The sequence below is a fragment of the Zalophus californianus genome, chromosome 7 (assembly GCF_009762305.2).
Source record: "Zalophus californianus isolate mZalCal1 chromosome 7, mZalCal1.pri.v2, whole genome shotgun sequence".
Classification (NCBI taxonomy): Eukaryota; Metazoa; Chordata; class Mammalia; order Carnivora; family Otariidae; genus Zalophus; species Zalophus californianus.
Genome location: NC_045601.1, coordinates 98,875,668 through 98,901,476, shown reverse-complemented (window position 1 = coordinate 98,901,476; position 25,809 = coordinate 98,875,668). Strand labels below are relative to the sequence as shown.

The following is a 25,809-nucleotide window of genomic DNA, read 5'->3' as shown; positions in this document are numbered from 1 at the left end:
ATCTCGGTATTTAGCAGTGAACCTGGTACATGATATATGTGGTCATTGATAATATGTTGTGTGAATGAATAAATGGGTCAAAGGTTGAACTGAATGACTTAGATCCCTCCGTTGATCTTGTATTCTATGGAAGGACATTTATTCTTTCCTCCTGTAATGATTTCCCCTAAGCATGAGTTCTGCTAAGGTTAGTGACCTGTACTGATAGTTCAGGCTGAATAAGGGAGAGAGATTTCACAAAAACTATCTGGGATATTATTTCTGTGTCCGGTCAACAGATGGAAATACACAACCTTATTTTCTGCTGGAGAGTAGAGGAGACCCCTGACCAGAGCTAGAGACCATTCTCCCTCGAATTCTCAAGAGTGCCCAGCTGCTGTGTGTCAGTCTTTCTTCCCATCCTTATTCCTTTTCTTTCTTCTCTCCCTGTTATCTTCTGTCAGAGAACTTCCCTCAGTGTGTGCTGGAGATCTCTGATCAAGAGGTGTTGGAATGGTATACTGCCAAAGACTTCATTGTGGGGAAACCACTCACTATCCTCGGGAGAACCTTCTTCATCTATGATTGCGATTCTTTCACTCGACAGTATTACAAAGAAAAGTTTGGAATCTCTGATTTACCACGTATTGATGTGAGCAAGAAGGAGCCACCTCCTGTGAAACCGGTAATGGAACACTAGTTCCGAGTGTAGTGCGAGAATTAATCTTTTGATATAGAGGTTTAAGAAAAAGAAAAAACAGAGTCATGTGAATACCCAATAAAAAATGGACAAAGCATATGATACAGAACACTTCACAAAAGAAGAAATACAAATGGCTAATGAACATATGAAAAGACCCTCCTCCATGCTCAGTGCAGAGTTTTGCTTCAGATTCTCTGTCCTTCCCCCTCTCCTTCTGCCCCTCTCCCTCTCGTGCCCCTCCCGCTCATGCTTGCTCGCTCTCAGTCTCTCTCTAAAGAATAAATAAATAAATCCTTAAAAAAAAAAAAAAGACCCTCAACTTAACTGATAATCAAAGAAAATAGAAATGAAAATAATGAGGTTTTGGATCTATTTGATTTAAAAAGACACAATATCCATTGTTTGCCCTGATCTGAAGAAGTGGACATTTTCTTTTCTTTTTTTTTTTTTTAAAGTAATCCCTACACACACTATCAGGCTCAAACCCACAACCCTGAGACCAAGAGCCCCATGCCCTACTGACTATGCCAGCCAGATACCCCGAAATGGTCATTTTCATATACTGTTAACAGGAGAGCCAAGAGGAAAAACCTTTTTGAATTTTTTTTTAAAGATTTTATTTATTTATTTGAGAGAGGGAATGAGATAGAGAGAGCATGAGAGGGGGGAGGGTCAGAGGGAGAAGCAGACTCCCACTGAGCAGGGAGCCCGATGCGGGACTTGATCCCAGAACTCCAGGATCATGACCTGAGCCGAAGGCAGTCGCCCAACCAACTGAGCCACCCAGACGCCCCAAGAGAAACTTTTTTGAAGGACAGTGTCGTCATTTTAATTTTTTCAAAATAAAATATTACCTGTCTCTTGATCTAGAAAATCTGGTTTGGGGACCATAAAGCAATAGGTGTAAGGGTATGTGTAAGTAAGGATTACTTATAATAAAGTGTAAGGAGATTGGCAGAATAAACTATAGAACAGTGAGAAGAATGTGAGACTATAAGACTGGTTAAAGAGAAAAAGAGGAAGTCAGTCTCTGCATATCAACATGGAAAAATGTCCGTCACATTTGTAAGTGAATGCGTTTATGTGATACGGCCCTGTTTGTATAAATTGCTGCATACAGTATCTGCTTACACTTACCAAAGAGAGGACCTGGAGGACTCTCCACCCACACTGTTCGCAGTGGGTAGTTCCAGATGTGAGAATGGGGGTGGGGAGGGCAGTGCAAGATGACAAGGGACCTTTCTTTTTATACTCTGTGTGCTTTTAATTTCTCTTCTTATACCAAACCTTGTATTACTTCTGTTTATTATTTTTTATTTTTATTTGTTTAAAGATTATTTATTTGAGAGAGAGAGACAGAGAGAGTACAAGCAGGTGGAGAGGCAGAGGGAGAGGGAGAAGCAGACTCCCTGCTGAGCTGGGAGCCAGACGTGGGACTCGATCTCAGGACCCGGAGATCATGACCTGAGCTGAAGGCAGACGCTTAACCATCTGAGCCACCCAGGCGCCCCATGTAATTTTTTTATTTTGATTAAAAAAGACATCTCTTAAAATTCCAGACAACTAGGGCATTTCACTATTCCCTGCCTATCTATCAGACCCTTTTACTTAAAAACTATTTGGGAGTGAACAGAAGCTGATTAATGAAGATGTTGGAAGATGGCTTTCTTTCATTGCCACATAGCTTTCCTTAGAATTATACTGAACCACGAAATTTAGTACTGTGTACCACAGAGTCCACTCTGATCTGTGAGTAAGGTCATGGTTCTTTTAAATGCACCCACATGGTAATCGGATAGACTTGAGCCTTCAGAGTGGTTCAGCCACATATTTTAGAAATTCAAGTAAGAATTGCATGTGGGGCCACCTGGGTCACTTAGTCTGTTGAGCGACCGACTCTTGATTTCGGCTCAAGTCATGGTCTCAGGATCGTGGGATGGAGCCCCATGTGGGGCTCTGAACTGGGCGTGAGTCGGCTTAGATTCTTTCTCTCCCCTCCCACCCGCCTCGCACTTGCGCACCCTCTCTCTCTCAAAAAAAAAAAAAAAAAAATTGCCTGTGTTAAAAATTACACATTATTCAGCAAACTCAAGAAGTATCTGATGTGGGGCGCCTGGGTGGCTCAGTTCGTTAAGCGAGTGCCTTCAGCTCAGGTCATGATCCTGGAGTCCTGGGATCGAGTCCCGCATCAGACTCCCCGCTCGGCAGGGAGTCTGCTTCTCCCTCTGACCCTACCCCCTCTCATGCTCTCTCTGTCTCATTCTTTCTCTCTCAAGTAAATAAATAAAATTTTTATTAAAAAAAATATCTGGGGCGCCTGGGTGGCTCAGTCGTTAAGCGTCTGCCTTCGGCTCAGGTCATGATCCCAGGGTCCTGGAATCGAGTCCCACATCGGGCTCCCTGCTCAGCAGGAAGCCTGCTTCTCCCTCTCCCACTCCCCCTGCTTGTGTTCCTGCTCTCGCTGTCTCTCTCTGTCCAATAAATAAATAAAATCTTTAAAAAAAAAATAAAATAAATAAAAAATTAAAAATTAAAAAAAATATCTGATGTGTTAAGGCAGCGCCGTATCCCAGACTGTCAGCATTGGCACCTGTTCTGTGCATTTGGGGCCAGAGCAATGTATCCAGCCTCTTTGGTCTGTTGCCTATGTATAAAATTGGGTATTGATACCTGTGACTTATCTTTATATATAAAGATATATATCTTTACCCCTCTGTGTGTAAAATAAGGTTGTGGCTCTTTCTTTTCAAAAGAAAGCTGTGAATGGAAGGATGGAATTAATGAATTCCTCCAGCGCAGGCGTCTGCCTTCCCCTGATCGGCTGCCCTGCTTCTTTCATTTAGCCTCCAAGTACCCTGAGTTAGCTGTGGTTCTGGCAGCACAGCCTCCTGTTTCACTCTCCTGCACTTTTGCTGATGCTCTTTCATGCGCTTGAACCCCTTTGCCATCATTTCTTTACACAGCTCTTCCTTACCCTTCCAGACTCGGTGTAGGCCTCCTCTCTTCCAAGAAGGCATCTCTAAGCTCCCAGCAGGCTTAATCACCTCTCCTGTGTGTTCCTTGGGTCCCGTGCCTCCCTCTGCTAGCACTTACCTATTATATTAAAATATCTGTCTAAGAATCTTTTCTACTACACCGTAATGTCCTTGAGGCCAGGGAGCACCTAACTCAGTGCCTAGCAAATAGGACGCATGTGGTATGTTTCTTGAACTAGACAGGAAGACTGCCTGTGAAGTATGCATTTGTTCCCCAAAGAGGCAAGTGATATCTTAGGCCAGCCTTTTGGAACCAACATTTCATAAAAACAATTACAAAGAAGGATTTGGATTAATATGCTATGAGTTCCCAGGGGCAATAAAACTTCTGGAAGGAATATGGATCAAGATAATACTTCTTGCTGTCAGTTTTTTTTCTCTGAGAGGATTCTTTGCCAATGAATAGGCTCATTGATTAAGAATTATAATAAAGCCCTTGCTCCTATCCCCAAATATTGGGGTACCATTTGTTGCAATATATGAGAAAAAGTACCATAGGAAAGATCTAGATTTTGATTAAGCAAACTATTCCATCACTTTAGTTTATAGAGAAGTATAGTATGAGATAGCAGTCCAAGGTCACACTGCAAAGTACAAGGGGGAGTTTATTAAATGCCAAACCCCTTTACAAGAAGGAATCTGACCTAACCAGGAAGTAGAATGGGGAGGGACTGCAATATAATAGTGCATTTTTCTTAGTGAAAAGGCTTTGATCCATCTTTTGAGCTGATAAAAGTTCTGAGTCCTACAACGCCTCTGCTCCCCATTCTTTCACTCTCATCTTTTTCTTCTAACCTGTCTTCTAAAGAAAGGAAGGGAAGGGAGGGCTTAGATAGAGAGCAGAGTGAACTGAAGAACCACTGTAGATTTTGGTTCATTTGTTTTGCCCTGTCTCAGTCACCCTGTAAAATAAAACCAATTCTCCATACATATGGCACATGAGTCATAGTATTTGGTCAGTTTATTTTCAGTAAATTCTCTATAATAAACAATTACACATAAGCGCTCTCAGCTTGTCAATGGAAGTCTTTGTTGGAAATGAGTAGGAGAGCACCACTTACCAAACAGCAAATACCTTTCAGCTCTCCTTAGTCATTATGCTTCTGTCATTTAAACCCTGCACAACGTGGTTGGAAAGTAGGGATGGGAAGCTGTAGCTGGGTTCTCAAGGGATAAAGCTAGAGGCAGGCCAGTGGTCAGGGGTAGAAGCAGATATGAAGAGGATATATTCAATTCAAGAATCATGACACTTAAGTCAGGCTAATCTGTTAGCTTAGGAGTAAGTAAACATATCCACTGGCCAGATGTGTCCGTCTCAGTTTGACTCCATCGGGAGACCTGCTGGTAGGGAAGACAAAGAATCCAGAACTAGGAGAGCAAATCCGCTATGAAGCTGGCCTCGAGAAGCTTTATCTGGAGGATTATGGGACTCTCAAGCTCCTTGTGTACTTGTTTTGTTAAGATAATGTGGGTGGAGCATGTGAGCAGGATTATCGAGGAGTGAGTGGCTCATCTAGTTTAGAACAGGACATTGACAGTAGACAGTAGCTTGCAGGACGAGAAACATAGTGCCAGAACCCCAGGCATAGGAGCTGATATTTAGGGAAGGTCTTCATTCCAAGCAGGGGGCATAAGGTGTGATTCAGAAAAAATAGGTTGAACTCTGTTAAAACACAAAAAGAATTTTGAGAGGAAGGTGTTCAGAGGCTTACCTCCCTATTTCAAAATTCTTCAATCTCCACTGCCAACACCCAGAGGAAGTTTAGATTCCACTGTATATTTCTTTTTTTTTTTTAAAGATTTATTTATTTATTTTGAGAGAGTGAGAAAGTACATCAGAGCGGGGAGGGTTAGAGGGAGAAGCAGGCCCCTCGCCGAGCAGGGAGCCTGATGCAGGACTCGATCCCGGGACTCCAGGATCACGACCTGAGCCGAAGGCAGTTGCTTAACCAACTGAGCCACCCAGGCACCCTCCACTGTATATTTCTGCCTATGCTCTAGAGTAACTCAAATGCTCAGCATGTGGTGTCTCACCCAAGGTCCCTCTGTCCATGGCAAACTTGTATATTCATTGAGTAGTGGTTTTGCATTTAGAGCAAGTTAGGCTGTTGTCCATCTACTGGATGCACTAGTCATATTTCCTCCATGATGATCACATTACGGCCCCAGGAGGTGGGCGAAGAGGCAGTGATCCAGGCACTACACCTTGGATGAGCAGAGTAGTCACAGGTTTTGAGGAAGTAACGGTTACAGATGGACCGTACAGACTAATTTGTCAAAGTGCTTCAATGCAATATATAAAAAGATTTGGGGAAGGTCCCTACACATGAAATGTATGGAATAAGCCGACTTTGCTGAGAAAGCATAGCAAAAAAGAGTCAAAGAGAAAGAACTCTGCTGCAGTCCTCATCAAGGAGAGGAAAACAGCCGCTGAACTCAAGTTTTTAGACCAAGAAATCCTACCATCTTAGAGTGACGCTTTCAGCTCTTCATGGGGCCTGAATGAAAAATAAAAGCTCATCCTGTACTTTCACGCTAACTCACCAAATAACCGTCATAGCAGAAGTTTGGTGTCTTGAGTTTGCTCCTTTGCTAGGAAAGGAGAGTCCTGAGTGGACAAGGAGTCTGAGTTCTCAGTAAAGAATGGCCGCCATCCCTGTTTGTGTGGCAAAAATCAAGAAATAAAAATACTAGAAATAAGGAGATAAATAGGAAAACAGTAGCACGAACCAAGTCCTACCCTCCCCCAATGCCAACACACACACACACACACCCTAGAACAAAGAAGTCACAGACCATTGGGCTTGTCCATGGTAGGATGACCACAGGGCCAAGATTGGGACCAGGAGTAGGGCCAGGTCCTGCTTTGGTGGTTAAGGGATCAGTGGACGTCAGCAACACACGAGTCCTCCCCTATCCACGGTTTTGTTTTCACGATTTCCGTTACCCACGGTCAACCGCAGTCTGGAAGCAGATGACCCTCCTCCTGATGTATCATCAGAAGGTCAATAGTAGCTTAACACTATGTCACAACACCTATGTCATGCACCTCACTTCATCTCATCATGTAGGCATTTTATCATCTTATATCATCACAAGAAGGGTGAGTGTAATACAATAAAATATTTTGAGAGAGAGACCACATTCACGTAACTTTTATTACAGTATGTCGTTATAATTATTCTATTTTATTATTGGTTATTATTGTTAATCTCTTCCTGTGTCTATAAGTTAAATTTTATCAAACATATGTGTGGGAAAAAGCATAGTATATATAGGGTTCAGGCATCCAGTGGGGGGCTTGGAACATATCCCCCGTGGGTAAGGGGGACTGCTGAACTTTTGATCTAGCCCTTTGGGTTACTCTGTAGCAGCATCAGTCACTCCTATGAGCAAGGATCATGGTGTATAAAGCTTATATATAAAAAGGAATGGAATAGGCAATGTTTTAGTTTCTGACTACAGTACATTTGTGTATATAGAAATTGCTTTTGAATAAGTATCTTCTAGATATTTAAAAAAGAAACTTGGTTACCTTTAATGTAATTTTAACACAAATAGCATCTGCTTTACTTCTTCTATTTCTCCAGGAATTACCTCCTTATAACGGTTATGGACTTGTTGAAGACTCTGCTCAGAATTGCTTTGTTCTCATTCCAAAGGCTCCGAAAAAAGATGTTATTAAAATGCTGGTGAACGATAACAAGGTGCTTCGTTATTTGGCTGCACTGGTGAGGATGATTTCTGTGTGCTCAGATTCCGTTCAGTCTCAGTACTGTGCCCAGTGGTCCTTTTTGTCTGTTAAGCTGTAGGGTAACAGTCTTCAGAGTCGTGTGTTATTTAAACAGCCATGGGACCCAGTCCCCAGCCTTTGGGTGGGTTGGGTAGTGTTAGCAGTGGTGCCCTGAGCCAAGACCTAGCTCTAGTCCTATCTCCTGGAAACATCGTTCTTAGACTGTTAATCTCTCCCTTCTACCCCTCAAATTTTGACTGACCTTTTTGCCTTTTTTATTAAGTAATTATGAAAGTCTGACACAGTGAAATTATCTGTGTGCTTGTGTGCAATCGAGTGTACTGTGATTTCCTTGAGGGAGGGACCATATCTTACTAATTTTTATCATTACTTGTGATATCTAGCTTGATGTATTTTGTATTTCTTAAATGTAATAAATGGGATCCTACCAATTTAATAGATAATTGCCTTTGAAAGGTCATATGGCTAGTGGATTAAGAGCATGGGTTTGGAAACAGACATAAATTTAAATCCTGAATATTCCACTCATTGGCTGAGTTACCTGAGGCAAATTACTGATAGGAGTTCAAAGGGTAATGTCTTTAAAAATGGAAAATATACAGAAATAGGAATATAAGCATTCTATTTAGAAATATGGATATAAATAGAAATTGAAATAAGTTACTTCTGGGAATAGGAATTGGGAGTGTGGGAGGTGGGCCAAGTGAGTTTTCAAACTGTATGCATATATTTGAAAAAATAAAAATTAAATCAAGACATAGTTGACTACTATATTTTAGAAAAATGTTGAACAAAGCTTTAAATAAAAAGGAAGTTCTAGCAAACTCTAGGCCAAGTAGCATACTCCCTACTATAAAAATTCTGATTAATGAACCTTTTACAGTATTACCAAGTTCTCTCAGTTGGGAGGGCTTCCTAGTTTCCATCAACGTTCTGTTTCTTGACCTGGGCGGTGGTTCCACGAGTGTTCACTTAATGAAAATTCTTTGAACTGTACATTTTGGTTTTTTGCAGTTTTTCTCTATGCATGTTATAGTTCACAGTAAAAAGTGTATACATATAAAAGAAATAAAGTATGCTAAACCCAGACAGGCGGTTGGGGCCTAAGTGCAAGTATGGCTAGTGAAGTATCTGAGGCTCAGGGTGGAGTGCCGGCGGAGCGACTTGGGGAAGCTCGAGAAGGTAAGAACTCGACTTGAGCAGTGGTCTCCACAGCAGCAGGCTTGGCCTTCCAAGGAGCCTGTGGACAGCTTATACTCCATGGACGCTCTGAAGAAAATGTTACAGCCTCTGCTTATAATTTATCAGGAGTGTACTTTTTTTTTATAGCCCCTGATGTTTTTATATGTACTTTGTAGGGCACAGAACATGTTTATGTAGAAGAATAGATGTTGAATTATTCATTCATTCAACAAATATTAGAGAATGACTTTGGGCTTGGCATTGTTCTGGGCATTGAGGGTACAGTGGAAAACAAGACAGACAAATCTCTGGCCTCGTGGAGCTTACATTCCAGTTAAGGGTATTCTGGTCAAGAGTAAATACATCATCAAAGAACAAGTAGTAAGCGTGCTGTGAAAAGTAAAGCAGGAGACAGAGTGATGGGGAGGCGCTCGTTTAACTGGTCGATAAGGAAAATGCTGGGGAGGGGACGCACAGCTGAGTGGAGACCAGAATGAATGGCCCAGGGAGCTAGCCAGCAGCATATCTGAGGGAACTGCATTTCATGCAGATGTGGTGTACAGGGAATGGAGGCTAGAGAGACAGAAATGAAGACGGGATCAGGCACCAGCTGAGAGTCTTACAGCTAGTGGCCTAACAAGGCCGGAGGCATAGAGTGGTGGGAGTAGTCACCCATGATGCAGGTAACAAGGGATGTAGGTAACAAGCCTGCAGACAATTTAAAAATAAACCCAAAAGTTGATCTGCTTCTTACTCTCATTGTGTGCCTGTAATTCTAAATATCAGCAATACAATACTCATCCTCAGGCTGTGCCTCTGTACAGTAGAAATTTCAGTTACTAAATGTGGAAGAGAAGAGGGCAATAAAAAATTACCATTAAGCACACACCACAACAATAATGATTGCAGAGAGTATCCATCAGTGGATGCTAAAATTACCGGAAAACCTTTGAGGAGAAACAGGATTTTCATAGTTTCAAGGTGTGTTTCTTAAGATATTTATCAACTGCAAAGGGAAAGGTGGTAATTTTAGAAGGGAGAAACCCAGCATTTATCTTCTTACCCACATGACCAAGGTCAACATCACCAATAATAAAACCTATTGATATCGTGAACTCCTTGTTACGCTCTGAGAAAGACAAGATATTCTGTCTCTGGTATTTTTGCCAAAGATGCAAAAATGAGATGCACAAGGGACATTCAACAAAATAATTGACCATTGCTCTTCAAAAGTGTCAAGATTATGAAAGACAAGGACAGAATGAGGAACTGTCACAGATTGAAGGAGATCAAAGAGAAAGAACAACTAAATGCAATGTGAGATCCTGTATAGGATCCTGAGTCAGAAAAAGAACATAAGTGAAAAACAGGTGAAATTTGAATAAGAACTGTGATTTATTTAATAGTATTATGCCATTACTATTTACCGTTACTGTTGTACCATTACTCTGGGTCTGATAATTGTATGGTTATGTAAGTTGTATAAGATGCTAATGTTAGGGGAAGCTTGGTGAGGAGTATATGAAAATTCTCTATTGTTAATGCAACTTTACACTTAGTCCTAAATAAAAACATAACGAATTTTTTTTTTAACTTTTAAAATACTCCTAAAATACTCCTGCCAGGATGAACCATTGGCTCTGTCCCCTCCTACCCCCTTGGTACAGACCTGCCTGTCGCCGTGCTCAGAACTTCATATTTTTTTCAGTGTGACGGGAGTCCTCTGGAGGTTTGAGAGCAGAGGAGTGATGTGATTTGATTTTTATTAACTATATTGTGGATGTTTGTTTAAAAATTTTTTATTGTTAGAGTCTAATTGAAAAAGTTTGGAGACTGTTAGATTAGGGAATGGTATGAGGAAATTATTTGACAAGAGGAAACCCAGTGACTTTCTTTGATAAACAAGAAATTATTATACAAGAAATTCCATGTTGTAAATGAAAAGATATGTGCTGAAGTTGCAATTTCAGAGGATTTTAGTCAAGAATAAGCATGTCTATATTTAAGCTTGTTCAGTCTGGAATTGGTTTCTTAGGGTTATGTGATCACTCTCAGTGATTTGATATAGGAACAGTCTTACTACAAGACAGTTTGCCAGAATCAACTTCAACTCTATGACATTATATTACTCATTCCTCCTTTCTTAAATCTTCTTAATAAATTATGTATATCAATGGATTTGTTTAAAGAACTAAACTTTGCATAATCATCTTAGTGTCTGTGAAACTGAACATGTTAGCCAAGAGGTCTCAAACTGTGGGCAGCCTGTGGGCAGAACATAGCCCACATGTTTTATTTGGCACACATAGTGCTTTAAAAGAGTTAAGGTCGACATTTTTTTTTAAAGATTTTATTTATTTGAGAGAGATAGAATGAGAGATAGAGAGCACGAGAGGGAGGAGGGTCAGAGGGAGAAGCAGACTCCCTGCTGAGCAGGGAGCCCGATGTGGGACTCGATCCTGGGACTCCAGGATCATGACCTGAGCCGAAGGCAGTCGCTTAACCAACTGAGCCACCCAGGCGCCCAAGGTCAACATTTTTAAATCAGGGGTTTTATTTTTTTTCCGAGTTTTTGTTTAAATTCCACTTAGTTAACATACAGTGTAATATTAGGTTCATGTGTAGAATTGTGATTCATCACTCACATACAACACCCGGATTTCTGTCTTCCCGTGAGAAATGGGAAGATCCCACAACATTGAGCTTACATTTGCACAAGGCAGCAACCAGTCGGAGTTGAGTTGGGGCAGCCTCCTTTAGATGAGGCATGTCCTTTCCAGACCACCACAGTCCCCGTCCCCCATCCTGTTCACTTACATTATACTTTGTGTATTTGGTTTATATTTTATACCTTGTCCTGTAGAATCTTAAGTTTGGAACATTGGGGTCTATCATGTACCTTCATAATAACTTCCTTTCTTCTCCTGTCTAGGAATCTCCCATCCCGGAAGACAAAGACCGCCGATTTGTCTTCTCTTATTTTCTTGCCAGTGACATGATCAGTATCTTTGAGCCACCTGTCCGCAATTCTGGCATCATTGGGGGCAAGTACCTTGGCAGAACTAAAGTTGCTAAACCGTCCTCAACAGTGGAAAACCCCATCTACTATGGCCCGACTGACTTCTTCATTGGTGCTGTGATTGAGGGTAGGTCGAAGCACAGCTTAGTGTTTCCTACCTGCCAAGTGAATGGATTCTTCTTAGTGGGAATTTAATTCGTTTAACTTGTAAGAGGCAGTTAGGCTGCATTCCACCTGAACTAAAGCTAATATTCTTGTATATGTGATAACAGTGTCTTGATCCATGTCAATTAAACTGTAAGGTGGTCGCGTTTGTGGGCTATAGATGTAGACCCCGAGCTTCCTGAACACTGAGCGAACTGCATATTAGTTTAGAGAGCTATGGAATGTTCCTTCGTCTAGGTCACAGATGCCTATCTGTGACCTTGTCATTGGAGGATCAGTATTATTTTACCCCTAATGGCATGATTAAAACCATAACCAAGCTAAGTGTATTTCTACCCTCTCCCCAGTGTTTGGCCACCGGTTTGTCATCCTTGACACAGACAACTATGTTTTGAAGTATATGGAGAGCAATGCTGCCCAGTATTCACCAGAAGCACTCTTGTCCATTCAGAACCGTGTTCAAAAGCAAGAAGATCCTGCGCCAGAATTGGAAAAGTATGTTTGACCGTCTAAGGTCCAATTTGGCTTTGGCACATATAAGATATTTAGGAAATAGTTCTTGATAAAATGAATGGGTAATAGACGTTTAGATTTTCCTCACCAAATGGGAGTTATTAGACATACACAGAAGGTTCTCTGGGGGTCCATTATAATAACTAGTAACTTAGAACTTTTTTAACTTCATTTATTTAGCAAATAATTATTGAATGCCTAATATGTATCAGATACTATCACTAGGCCCTTTGGCTTTTATCAGTCAACAGAATAGACAAGAAGTTGCTGCTCTCCTGGAGTTGACCTTCTAAGCAGTACGAGAGGGAGACAACCAATACAACACAAGTAAACTGTATAGCACATTAGGGGATGAATGCTATGGAAAATGGAGAATAAGAGTGATAAGGATTTCTGCAGGATGATGGTGGGTAACAGTTGATCTGGGGAGCCAGGTACACCTTGAGAAGGTGACAGTGAGGAAACACTTGAAAGAAAAGGAGTCAGGTATGTGGCTATTTGGAGGAGGAGCTTTCCAGGAAGAGGGACTGGCAAGTGCCAAAGCCCAGCCTGCCCAGAGTTCTGGAAAGAAGCAGGCCAGTGAAGGCAGCAAGAGTGAGGGAGTGAGAGAAAGAGGAGGAGGTGGGGTTAGAACATAGCCCCGTAAGAAGGGGCTAGATCCTGTAGGACCCACTGGGTCTTTGGAAAGATGTTGACTTTTCTCTGAGTAAAATGGAGAGCCACTGTGGGGGGTTCTTGGGAGAGGACTGGCCAGATTTGGCACGTGTTTTACAAGAACTCGCCTGGCTGCTGTGCTGAGACTAGATCAGGAGGGAGACCAGTTAGGACCATGTCATAGTAATCCGGGCAAGAGGTGAGGGTGTGTGGACCAGGTGCATCAGTGAACGTGGAGAAAAGTCTGAGTCTGGATATATTTTGAAGGTAGAGCCAATAGGACTTGAGACAGATTATACAGAGGATATAAGACAGTAGTTAAGAATGACTCTAAGGTTTTTGGCCTAAGCAACTGGAAGGAAGGAGTTGCCATCAACTGAGATGGGGAAGATGTGCATTGTGGGTAGCAGAGGAGGGATTTTTTGGTTGGGGGAAGGATTTCAGTTTAACTATTGTAGGAGTGCTGACCACACTGACTCCATCTTTGGCCCTCCATTTTGTTCATGTCCACGCAACATCCCCCCTCCGGGCTATGTGTTCCTGGTCCCGTGGAGGTTAATGTCTGCCCTGATGGGATTGCAGGAGGCTTGTTCTGATCTTCCCTAAAGTGGTGAACAGAAGACCCCACTTTAGGTAATTAGTAGAGATGGCTGGCCCACAGAAGGCCCCACTGGTAACTAGTAGAGATGGCTGGCCCACAGAAGGCCCCACTTTAGGTAACTAGTAGAGATCCTTTGGTGCACAAATGGCGCCACTTTAGATAGCTGCCCTGTGACCTCACCACCATGCCCCTTGCTCCATAAAAGCTGGAGATTGAAGTCCTGAGTGGGTGGAGAAGAGGGGCCGAGAATAGCCGAGTGCTGCCTGGATCATTCCTGTCTGTATCCGTCTCCCCAATCCCCCCTGTAAGTTATCCTGAAAGAAACTACGTAAATGGGATGGAGTGGCTTGCTTTTTCAGTCTTAAAGTGCCTTTACATTATAGAGGATACTTTACTGACCCTCTTCCATCTTCTAACAGTATCCTGGGTTTAAGGTATCTACGCATATCCAGGTGGAGCTGGCCATTGGATATATAAATCTGGCTTTCAGGCAAGAGGTCTAAGCTGGGGATGTAAATGTGGAAGTTGTTGGCATATAGATGATGTTTCAAGCCACAGTACCGGGTGAGATCTCTAAGGGAGCAGTGCAAGTAGAATAGCTCCCAGAACTGGGCTCTGATGTCCTCCCACAGTAAGCGTTGAGAGAGGAGACTGGGACGTCAGCTAGCGAGGCAGGAAGAGAAGCAAGTGGGTGTGGTGGCCTGGAAGTCAGATGAGGGAAGTGCAGGCCACCCTCCCTTTGCATGGAGCTCCAACTTTAAAAGCAACCATGCCAAACAGTCTCAATAATCGATGGGAAAATTTACTGTTCTGTGACCTTTAAAAATTTCTGTCAAAACATGAAAAACTCTGATGGTTATATATGTATAAGGAAGTGAAAAAATAGTAAGACCAATTTGTATTTAGTACACCAATTTTTTTAAAACAAAGGCGGGACACCTGGGTGGCTCAGTCAGTTGAGCGTCCTATGCTTGGTTTCGGCTCAGGTCATGATCTCAGGGGTGTGAGATCGAGCCCCTCATCGGGCTCTGTGCTCCTGCAGAGAGTCTGTTTGAAATTCTCTCTCCCTGTCCCTCTGCCCCTTCCCCTACTCACATGCACACTTGTTCTAAGTCTTAAAAAAAAAAATTGTTGGCAACATCAAGAATTAAAGTGTTTTACTTCTTTGTAAAATAAACTTGCTGAGACAAGGTTGAACACTGCTTGCCTCATTCTTGTCACATAACCAGAGCAAATATCTTTTCTATGCCTTGGCAAATTGGCATATTCCTTTCTAATTTTGGATCAGCTTTCAACATTTTATTATTTTTGCTTTCGATGTTGTGAAATATCTCCTCGTGTTCCTTTAACAACCGTGAAGTACCTCTGAGAGTTCTTTTAATGTGAAGTTTCTCGATGCATCTGGGAGACGCTTGTCCTTCCCACGTACCCGCTGTCCTCATTCAGGCCCTAAGTCGTCCTTCCCCTAGCTGAGCGCTGCGCTGACAGTCCCCGTTCCCAGGCGGCTACTTCTGTACCTCCATTATGTTAGATTCCATTTCTACATCCAGTGTTAGCACTTTTGTGTCTTTGCTTCACTTTCACTTTTCTTCGCTAATTTCCTCTTTCAGTGATTCATTTCAAATATACATTTTGCTGTCTATCTGCGAGCTAAAAAACAGATGCTCAGGGGCCAGTCGCTGACAGACTTTGAAAGAAATGAGATGATTGTCACTGCTCACTGTGCATGAGTTGTTTATGTGGTAGTCGGTGCACTGAGCAGCCCAGCAGTGAGTTTGTGCTTCTTGTAATTCCTCACAGTTAAATGCGGTAACTGGAATTTGAACCATGTTGTTGAGGGACTGGGTTATTTAACTAAACAGTGTTAACTGAAATTCACCCTTATCAGAGCCTTGCAAAGGGACAGCTGCCTATATATCAAGGAAGACAGGATTCATTTTGTCGAATGGGGATTTAACAATGTGGGGGGATCCAAGTGGGATCTCCCCACTTCAGGGGAATGGGAAGAGCAGGAAAATCCAACGGGAGGGGATTTAAGAGAGAGTGGGAGGATGGCAACTACTTGTGGTGAGCATATCATAAGGTAGAAACTTGTGGAATTACTGTGTTGTGCACATGAAACTGTGTGTCAACTATATGGAAATAAAATTAAAGAAAAAAAAGAATGGGAGGAGAGGAATTTGAGACTGGAAGTATGGACAACTTTTTTGAGGAAGTTTTGTGCAAAGGGGAAGAGACATGGGCAGTAGCTGACAGAGGAACAGGAGAAGTTTTTGTTTATCCTTAAGATAAAATAAACAGCATGTTTATACATAAATGGGAATGATTGTGCAGAGAGGGAAACTGACATATGTGTAAGAGGGGAGCTTTGTGGAGTGTGTGTGAGAGATGGGACATGGAACCTGGTGGAGGAATGAGCTTTAAGATAGAAGCACCAAGCATTCATCTGGTGGTCGTTCTCAAACTCTTTGGTCTCAGAGCGCCTGTCTACTCCTAAAAATTAGGGAGGACCACAAAGAGTTTTTTTGTGTGTGGTTTATATCTATCAATATTTACCATAATAAAAATTATATCTGAGAAATTAAGAATAGTCATTAATTTGTTTCAAAAAATAATAAACCCATTCCATGTTAACATAAATAATAGTGTTTTATAAAAAAATAACTATTTTCCAACAGTCAACAAAACAAAGAGGCAACCCACAGAATGGGAGAAGATATTTGCAAATGACACTACAGATAAAGGACTGGTATCCAGGATCTATAAAGAACTTCTCAAACTCAACACCCAAAAAACAAATAATCAAGTCAAAAAATGGGCAGAAGGCATGAACAGACACTTCTCCAAAGAAGACATAAAAATGGCTAATAGACACATGAAAAAATGTTCATCATCATTAGCCATCAGGGAAATTCAAATCAAAACCACCCTGAGATACCACCTTACACCAGTTAGAATGGCAAAAATTGACAAGGCAGGAAACAACAAATGTTGGAGAGGTCGTGGAGAAAGGGGAACCCTCTTACACTGTTGGTAGGAATGCAAGTTGGTACAGCCACTTTGGAAAACAGTGTGGAGGTGCCTCAAAAAATTAAAAATAGAGCTGCCCTATGACTCAGCGATTGCACTACTGGGTATTTACCCCAAAGACACAGATGTAGTGAAAAGAAGGGCCATATGCACCCCAATGTTCATAGCAGCAATGTCCGCAGGTAGAGCAGACCGTGGAAAGAGCCAAGATGCCCTTCGACAGATGAATGGATAAAGAAGATGTGGTCCATATATACAATGGAATATTACTCAGGCACCAGAAAGGATGAATACCCAACTTTTACATCAACATGGATGGGAGTGGAGGAGATTATGCAAAGTGAAATAAGTCAAGCAGAGAAAGTCAATTATCATATGGTTTCACTTATTTGTGGAACATAAGGAACAGCATGGAGGACATTAGGAGAAGGAAGGGAAAAATGAAGGGGGGGCAGAATTGGAGGGAGAGATGAACCATGAGAGACTATGGACTCTGAGAAACAAACAGGGTTTTACTTTTTTTTTTTAAAGATTTTATTTATTTATTTGACAGAGAGCGAGAACAGGAACACAAGCAGCGGGAGTGGGAGAGGGAGAAGCAGGCTTCCCGCTGAGCAGGGAGCCCGATGTGGGACTCGATCCCAGGACCCTGGGATCATGACCCGAGCCGAAGTCAGATGCTTAACGACTGAGCCACCCAGGAGCCCACAAACAGGGTTTTAGAGAGGAGGGGGGTGGAGGGATGGTTTAGCTCAGTGATGGGTATTAAGGAGGGCACGTACTGCATGGAGCACTGAGTGTTATATGAAAACAATGAATCGTGGATCACTACATCAAAAACTAATGATGTATTATATAGTGACTAACATAAAATAATAAAATAAAATTTTAAAAAACCCCTGTATTTCCAAACAAAAAAAAAAATAGAGGAGTGACATTGTTTTACATTTCTGCAAGTCTCCTTAATGTCTGACTTTATTAACAGACAGCTGAATTTTCATCTGCCTCTGTATTCAGATTGCTGTGTTATCATTCATCATATAACCTTTGGAAAACTCCATTGTGCATTTGTGAGAAAACAAAAGTCAAAAAGCAAATAATACTGGTTTCGTATTATTATGAGAATGGTTTTGCCCTCACAGACCCCAAAAGGATCTCAGGAGCCTCCGGAAGACCTAGAATTACTCTTTGAAACCTTGATCTATGGCAACAAGCAGGAAGGTGGAGTGTGTGGGTGCAGCACCTGGGAGGTGGGTGGGTAAGGTTGAAGGGCCCTTCTGAGCATCTCGTTTTCAGAGTCATAGTGCCATAGGAAGAATGAGGATGTGGACATGTTGGAGGTTTCAGGAGAGTGGAAGAATTGTGAATTGTACCATTCTCCTGACTATATCAATAAAATCGAAAATGAAAATGCATAGTGTTATTTTATCAACTAAGAAATAAACAGTCAATTATAACTGACATTCACCATCAATTAAGAAATGCCTCCTACTTCCAGACATATAAAAACTGTGAAACAAATGTCACAGGCCTAATGAAATATGGCAGCTGTCTAGGAAAGTGGGAGGCCCATGTTCTAGAGAAGCACAGTTTGGTGACTGGGCAGCCTTAAGGGCCAAGGGGAGATTCATGGTCGTATATCTAATTCAAGTGCTTCTCAAAAGTTTTTTCTGTAATTTCCCCATGTCTATGCAAATACCAGCAACCCTGGAAAGCTTCTTGCTTTGGCATACTACCAGTAGAATCTCTTTCTTTTTCCTGATTTAGTAATGAGGAAAAGAGTGTGTGGCACTTAGATTAAGATACCAATAAAAATAAAGAGAAATTCAAGTTCTGAGTTAAGGTTCCATTGCTGTCCCTGTTTTGACCCTCATCTTCCCTCTTTTCTGATGGGTCAGATAGATAAGTGAGAGAAAAAATGATGTGAATCCAGATGCCGCACCTTCCATGTCTTCTAGCCATTCTGTTTTTGGCTCCTAACTCCTCCCATCTGATCAAGAACCTGCTCTAAGGAGCTACAGATCCTTTATTTGACTAATCATCACTAAGAATAATAAAGGGTTTCTCGAGTACTTGTCAGACCTGAAGTGTCAAGTGTCAATCACAGGATGATAATATTTGCAGTTACCCATTTTCTTTCTCTGAGCCAGAAAATTTAAAAGTGCACAAGTAATTGAGTATTGACTTTTATCTGAAGTCCTTTTGGGTTTTGGGTCCTCGCTATGGTATATGGAACTCAGACTTACAAAAAAAAAATGCTCATAAATCCACCCCTCTACACAAAATCTCCATGTGTTCATATATCATTGCTTAATTAGCATCCCCATTTGTGCTGTCATCTTTGAGGTGACGCTCCTCCCCTGCTCAGTGAGCTTTTTCATCCTTTTTCACTTTTAGCCACTTTTCCCATATAGACATTCCCAAATGTCTTTATGCCCCAAGTTCTTTATGCCCCAAGTTCTTCCATATTCAATTTACAAATTGAATATGGTCTCAAATATGAGATCAAATGATCCAAAGTAAGTTCCTTCAATTTTCTCACTCTTCACGTTAAAAAGTTTCTGAACTATTACCTTTTCTTTACCTTCTTGTCAACGATAAGTAGCTCCCATTTCTCCAAGTTTTATTGTTCTGGGGGCGCCTGGGTGGCTCAGTTGGTTAGGCGACTGCCTTCGGCTCAGGTCATGATCCTGGAGTCCCGGGATCGGGTCCCGCATCGGGCTCCCTGCTCAGCGGGGAGTCTGCTTCTGCCTCTGACCCTCCCCCCTCTCATGCGCTCTCTCTCTCTCTCTCTTTCTCTCTCTCTCAAATAAATCAATAAAATCTTTAAAAAAAAAAACAAACAAATTTCATTCTTCTGTTTTGAGTCTGTAACCACCTCCTCTCTGACTGCTTCAGCGTCCATGCTTCATAAGTTGCTTTCTTGAAGGTCATTGATTGCTTCCAAATCTAATGGTCTCTTGTCATTTATTCATTAATTCAACAGCTACGTGAGCTTGTGCCTTGTGCCAGACCTTAATAAATGCTCAGGCAAATATATGAGAGCCTAGGGAGCTCATAGTGTAGGACAGGGGATGGCAAATATTTTTAGCGAAGAGGCAGGTAGTAAATAGTTAAGGCTTTGTGGGCCATACCATTCATCAGAACCACTCAACTCTGCCCTTCCAGGGTGAAAGCAGTCATAGACAATGTGTAAATGAAGGTGTGACTGAATGCCAATTAAACTTTATTTAGAATGGGCAGCAGGTTGATTTTGAACTGTTGTAGTTTGCCAAGTCCCTGGTCTAGTGTTTAGCCTTTTTTGATCTACATGTAAGTCACTCTTTACCATCGCCCTCCCCTTTTTTTATTCCATTGCTTTATTTTCATTTTTAAAAAATTTTAACATATAGTGTTATATTAGTTTCAGGTGTACAATATACTCGACTATTCTATACATTACTCAGTGTCCATTACAATAAAGGTACTCTATTTTTTTAAATTTTATTTTATTATGTTATGTTAATCACCATACATTACATCATTAATTTTTGATGTGGTATTCCATGATTCATTGTTTGCGTATAACACCCAGTGCTCCATTCAGTACATGCCCTCTTTAATACCCATCCCCAGGCTAACCCATCCACCCACCCTCTCCCCTCTAGAACCCTCAGTTTGTTTCTCAGGTCCATAGTGTCTCATGGTTCATCTCCCCCACCGATTTCCGCCCCCCCTTCATTTTTCCCTTCCTACTATCTTCTCTTTTTTTTAACATATAATGTATTATTTGTTACAGAGGTACAGGTCTATGATTCATCAGTCTTACACAATTCACAGCACTCACCATAGCACATACCCTCCCCAATGTCTATCACCCAGCCACCCCATCCCTCCCACCCCCCACCATTCCAGCAACCCTCAGTTTGTTCCTGAGATTAAGAATTCCTCATATCAGTGAGATCATATGATACATGTCTTTCTCCGATTGACTTATTTCGCTTAGCATAATGCCCTCTAGTTCCATCCATGTCATTGCAAATGGCAAGATTTCAGGGGGGTTTTTGATGGCTGCATAATATTCCATTATATACATACACCACATCTTCTTTATCCATTCATCTGTTGATGGACATCTTGGCTCTTTCCATAGTTGGCTATTGTAGACATTGCTGCTATAAACATTGGGGTGCATGTACCCCTTCGGATCACTACATTTGTATCTTTGGGGTAAATACCCAGTAGTGCAATTGCTGGGTCATACCATAGCTCTATTCTCAACTTTTTGAGGAACGTCCATACTGTTTTCCAGAATGGCTGCACCAGCTTGCATTACCACCAACAGTGTAGGAGGGTTCCCCTTTCTCCGCATCCTTGCCAACATCTGTCGTTTCCTGACTTGTTAATTTTAGCCATTCTGACTGGTGTGAGGTGGTATCTCATTGAGGTTTTGATTTGGATTTCCCTGATGCCAAGCAATATTGAGCCCTTTTTCATGTGTCTGTTGGCCATTTGGATGTCTTTGGAAAAATGTCTGTTCATGTCTTCTGCCCATTTCTTGATTGGATTATTCTTTGGGTGTTGAGTTTGATAAGTTCTTTATAGATTTTGGGTACTAGCCCTTTATCTGATATGTCACTTGCAAATATCTTCTCCCATTCTGTCGGTGGTCTTTTGGTTTTGTTGACTGCTCCTTTGCTGTGCAAAAGCTTTTTATCTTGATGAAGTCCCCGTAGTTCATTTTTGCCCTTGGCGATGTTTCTAGGAAGAAGTTGCTGCAGCTTAGGTTGAAGAGGTTGCTGCCTGTGTTCTCCTCTAGGATTTTGATGGACTCCTGTCTCACATATAGGTCTTTCAACCATTTGGAGTCTATTTTTGTGTATGGTGTAAGGAAATGGTCCAGTTTCACTCTTCTGCATGTGGCTGTCCAATTTTCCCAACACCATTTGTTGAAGAGACTGTCTTTTTTCCATTGGACATTCTACAATAAAAGTACTGTTAATCCCCTTCATCTATTCTACCCATGCCCCCCACCTCTACTCTGGTAACCAGTTTGTTGTCTAAATTTAAGTCATTTGTCTCTTTTATTCTGTGTTCGTTTGTTTTGTTTCTTAAACTTCACATATGAGTGAAATCATATGATATTTGTCTTTCTGTGACTGACTTCTTTCACTTAACATTATACTCTAGCTCCATCCATGTTGTTGCAAATGGCAAGATTTCATTCTTTTTTATGGCTGAGTAATCCATTGTGTATGTGTGCGTGCGTGCATGTGTGTATACCACACCTTTATCCATTCATCTGTTGATGGACACTTGGGTTATTTCCATAATTTGACTTTTGTAAATAATGCTGTAATTAATAAACACAGGTGCATAAATCTTTTCAAATTAGAGCTTTCATATTCTTTGGGTAAATACCCAGTACTGGAGTTACTACATCATATGGTAATTCCATTTTTACTATTTTGAGAAACCTTCATACTATATGACCTCCACGGTAGCTGAACCGGTTCGCATTCCCACCAGCAGTGCACAAGGGCTCCTTTTTTTCTTGATCCTTGTCAACACTTGTTCTTTCTTGGGGTTTTGAGTTTAGCCATTCTGACAGGTGTGAGATGATATTTCATTGTAGTTTTGATTGGCATTTCTCCGGTGAGTGATGTTGAGCACCTTTTCATGTGTCTCTTGGCCATCTGGATGTCTTCTTTGGAAAATGTCTGTTCATATCTTCTGCCCATTTGTAATTGGATTATTTGCTTTTTTGGTGTTGAGTTGTATAAGTTCTTTATATATTTTAAATACTAATCCTTTATTGGATATGACATTTAAAAATATCTTCTCCCATTCAGTAGGTTGTCTTTTAGCTTTGCTAATTGTTTTCTTTGCTGTCCAGGAGCTTTTTTACTTTGCTGTAGTCCCAATAGTTTATTTTTGCTTTTTTTTCCCCCTTGTTTCAGGCTACCTGTCTAGAAAAATGTTGCTACAGCTGATAATTAGAGAAATTACTGCCTATGGTCTCTTCTAGGATTTTTATGGTTTCAGGTCCCACATTTAGGTCTTTAATATATTTATTTGTTTGTTTATTATTTAGCATGTAGCTGTCCAGTTTTCCCAACACCATACGTTGAAGAGACTGTCTTCTTCACATTGCATATTCTTGTCTCCTTTGTCAAAGATTAATTGACCATATAATTGCGGGTTTATTTCTGGGTTCTCTGTTCTGTTCCATTGATCTATAGGTCTTTTTTTGTGCCAGTACAGACTTTTGATTACTACAGCTTTGTGGTATATCTTGAAATCTGGGATTGTGATAGCTCCAGTTTTGTTCTTTTTCAGGATTGCTTTGGCTGTCTGGGGCCTTTTGTGATTCCATACAGATTTTAGGATTATTCTAGTTCTGCAAAAAATGCTGTTGGTAGTGATTACATTAAATCTGTAGATTGCTTTGTGTAGTATGGACATTTTAACAATATTTGCTCTCCCAGTCCATGAGCATGGACTATCTTTCCATTTGTTTGTGTCCTCTTCAATTTCTTTCATCACTGTTTTATAGTTTTCAGAGTACAGGTCTTTCACCTCCTTGGTTAAGTTTATTCCTAGGTATTTTATTATTTTTGGTACAATTGTAAATGGGATTATTAATTTTTCTTTCAACTAATTCATTATTAGTGTATAGAAATGCAACGGATTTCTGTCTATTGATTTTGTATCCTGTGACCTTACTGAATTCTATATCAGTTCTAGTAGTTTTTTGGTGGATTCTTTAGGATTTTCTATAAATAGTATCATGTCATCTGCAAATGTGACAGTTTAACTTCTTTCTTAACCAATTTGGGTGACTTTTATTCCTTTATCTTGTCTGATTGCTATGGCTAGCACTTCCAGTACTATGTTGAATAAAAGTGGTGAGAGTGGACATCCTTGTCTTGTTCTTGATCTTAGGGGAAAAGCTCTCAGTTTTTCACCATTGAGTATGATGTTGGCTGTGGTTTTTTGTTGTTTTTTTTTTTTTTAATATGGCCTTTATTATGTTGAGGTATGTTCCCTCTAAACCTACTTTGTTGAGGATTTTTATTGTGAATGGATATTGTACTTGGTCATATGTTTTTACTGCATCTATTGAAATAATCATATGGTTTTTATCTTTTCTCATATTGATGTGATGTATCACATTGGTTTGTGAATAGTAAACCACCCTTGCATCCTGGGAATAAATTCCACTTGATCATGGTGAATGATTTTTTTTTTTTAATGGTTTGTTGGATTTGGTTTCCTAATATTTTGTTGAGGGATTTTGCATCTATGCTCATCAGAGATACTGGCTTGTAGTTCTCTTTCTCTTTTTTTGTAATGTTTTTTATCTGGTATTGGTATCAGGGTAATGCTGGCCTCGTGGAATGAATTTGAAAGCTTTCCTTGCTCTTCTATTTTTTTTTTAATAGTTTGAGAAGAACAGGTATTAAGTCTTCTTTATTTTTTTAATTTTTATTTAAATTCAACTAGCAAACATATATCATTAGTTTCTGATGTAATGTTCAGTGATTCATTAGTTGCATATAACACCCAGTCTTCTTTAAATGTTTGGTAGAATTGGAGTGTCTAGGTGGCTCAGTCAGTTAAGTGTCTGACTCTTGATCTTAGCCAAAAGGCTGAGAAGCAATAAGTGTCTGACTCTTGATTTCAGCTCAGGTCATGATTTTAGGGTTGTGAGATTGAGCACCAACCAAGTCAGGCTCTGTGCTGGGCATGGAGCTTGCTTAAGATTCTCTCCCTTTCCCTTTGCTCCTCCCCCCACCCCATCTCCCTCTCAAAAAAAAAAAAAAAAAAGTTTGATAGAATTCACCTATGGGGCGCCTGAGTGGCTCAGTTGGTTAAGCGACTGCCTTCGGCTCAGGTCATGATCCTGGAGTCCCGGGATCGAGTCCCGCATCGGGCTCCCTGCTCAGCGGGGAGTCTGCTTCTCCCTCTGACCCTCCTCCCTCTCGTGCTTTCTGTCTCTCATTCTCTCTCTCTCTCAAATAAATAAAAAAATCTAAAAAAAAAAAAAAAGAATTCATCTATGAAGCCATCTGGTCCTGGACTTTTCTTTGTTGAGGGTTTTTTTGGTTACTGATTCAATTTTATTTCTTCCTGATTCAGTTTTGGGAGGTCATATATTTCTAGGAATTTATATCTTCTGGGTTGTCTGATTTGTTAGAATATTATAAAAAAAAATATGCCTTTACAGTCCTTTGAATTTCTGTGGTATCAGTGATCTCTCCTCTTTCATTTCTGATATTGAGTCTTTTTTTTTTTTTTTTTAATGAATCTGGCTAAAGGTTTATCAATTTTGTTGATCTTTTCAAAGAACCAGCTCCTGGTTTCATTGTACTGTTCTGTTTTTTTAGTTTCTATTTTGTTTGTTTCTGCTCTAATCTTATTTCCTTTTACTGGTTTGGAGTTTGTTCTTTTTATGGTTCCTTTAGATTTAAGGTTAGTTTGTTTATTTGAGATTTCTCTTGCTTCTTGAGGAGGCCTGTATTGCTAAAAACTTCCTTAGAACTGCTTTTGCTACATCCCAAAGATTTTGGACCATTGTGTCTTCATTTTCATTCATCTTTATGTATTTTTTTATTTCCTCCTTGATTTCTTGTTGGACTTATTCGTTGTTTAGTTGCATGTTATTTAACCTCCATGTATTTGTGTTCTTTTCAGATTTTTTTTTCTTGTGGTTGATTTCTAGTTTCACAGTGTTGTGGTCAGAAAAGATGTGTGGTATGACTTTAGTCTTTTTGAGTTTGTTGACACTTGTTTCATGGCCAAACATAGTCTATCTGGAGAACATTCCATGTGCACTTGAAAAGAATATGTAATCTGTTTTAGGATGGAATGTTCTGAGTATATCTATTACATCCATCTGTTCCAGTGTGTCATTCAAAGCCACTATTTCTTTGTTGATTTTCTGTTTGGATGATCTATCCATTGATGTCAGTGGGGTGTTAAAGTCCTTTACTATTATTGCATTACTATTGTTTACTTCCTTTATGTTTGTTATTAACTGCTTTATGTTATGTTGGGTGCTCCCATGTTGGGTGCATAAATATTTATAATTGTTATATCTTCTTGTTGGATTATTCCCTTTATATAGTGTCCTTCTTTGTCTCCTGTTACAGTCTTTGTTTTAAAGTCTATTTTTTCTGGGGTACCTTCTGG

The 25,809-nt window shown here is 40.6% G+C and overlaps 1 protein-coding gene across 1 annotated transcript in view; it reads left to right on the top strand.

The window, feature by feature from the left end:
* Positions 1–25,809, top strand: part of EFHC1 (EF-hand domain containing 1) — a 69,185-nt gene that overhangs the window by 27,331 nt on the left and 16,045 nt on the right. The window contains exons 6-9 of the mRNA XM_027601418.1: positions 444–664; positions 7,308–7,448; positions 11,586–11,799; positions 12,185–12,332. Of these exons, the coding sequence (XP_027457219.1) occupies positions 444–664; positions 7,308–7,448; positions 11,586–11,799; positions 12,185–12,332 (724 nt within the window). The remainder of the gene's footprint in view (positions 1–443; positions 665–7,307; positions 7,449–11,585; positions 11,800–12,184; positions 12,333–25,809) is intronic.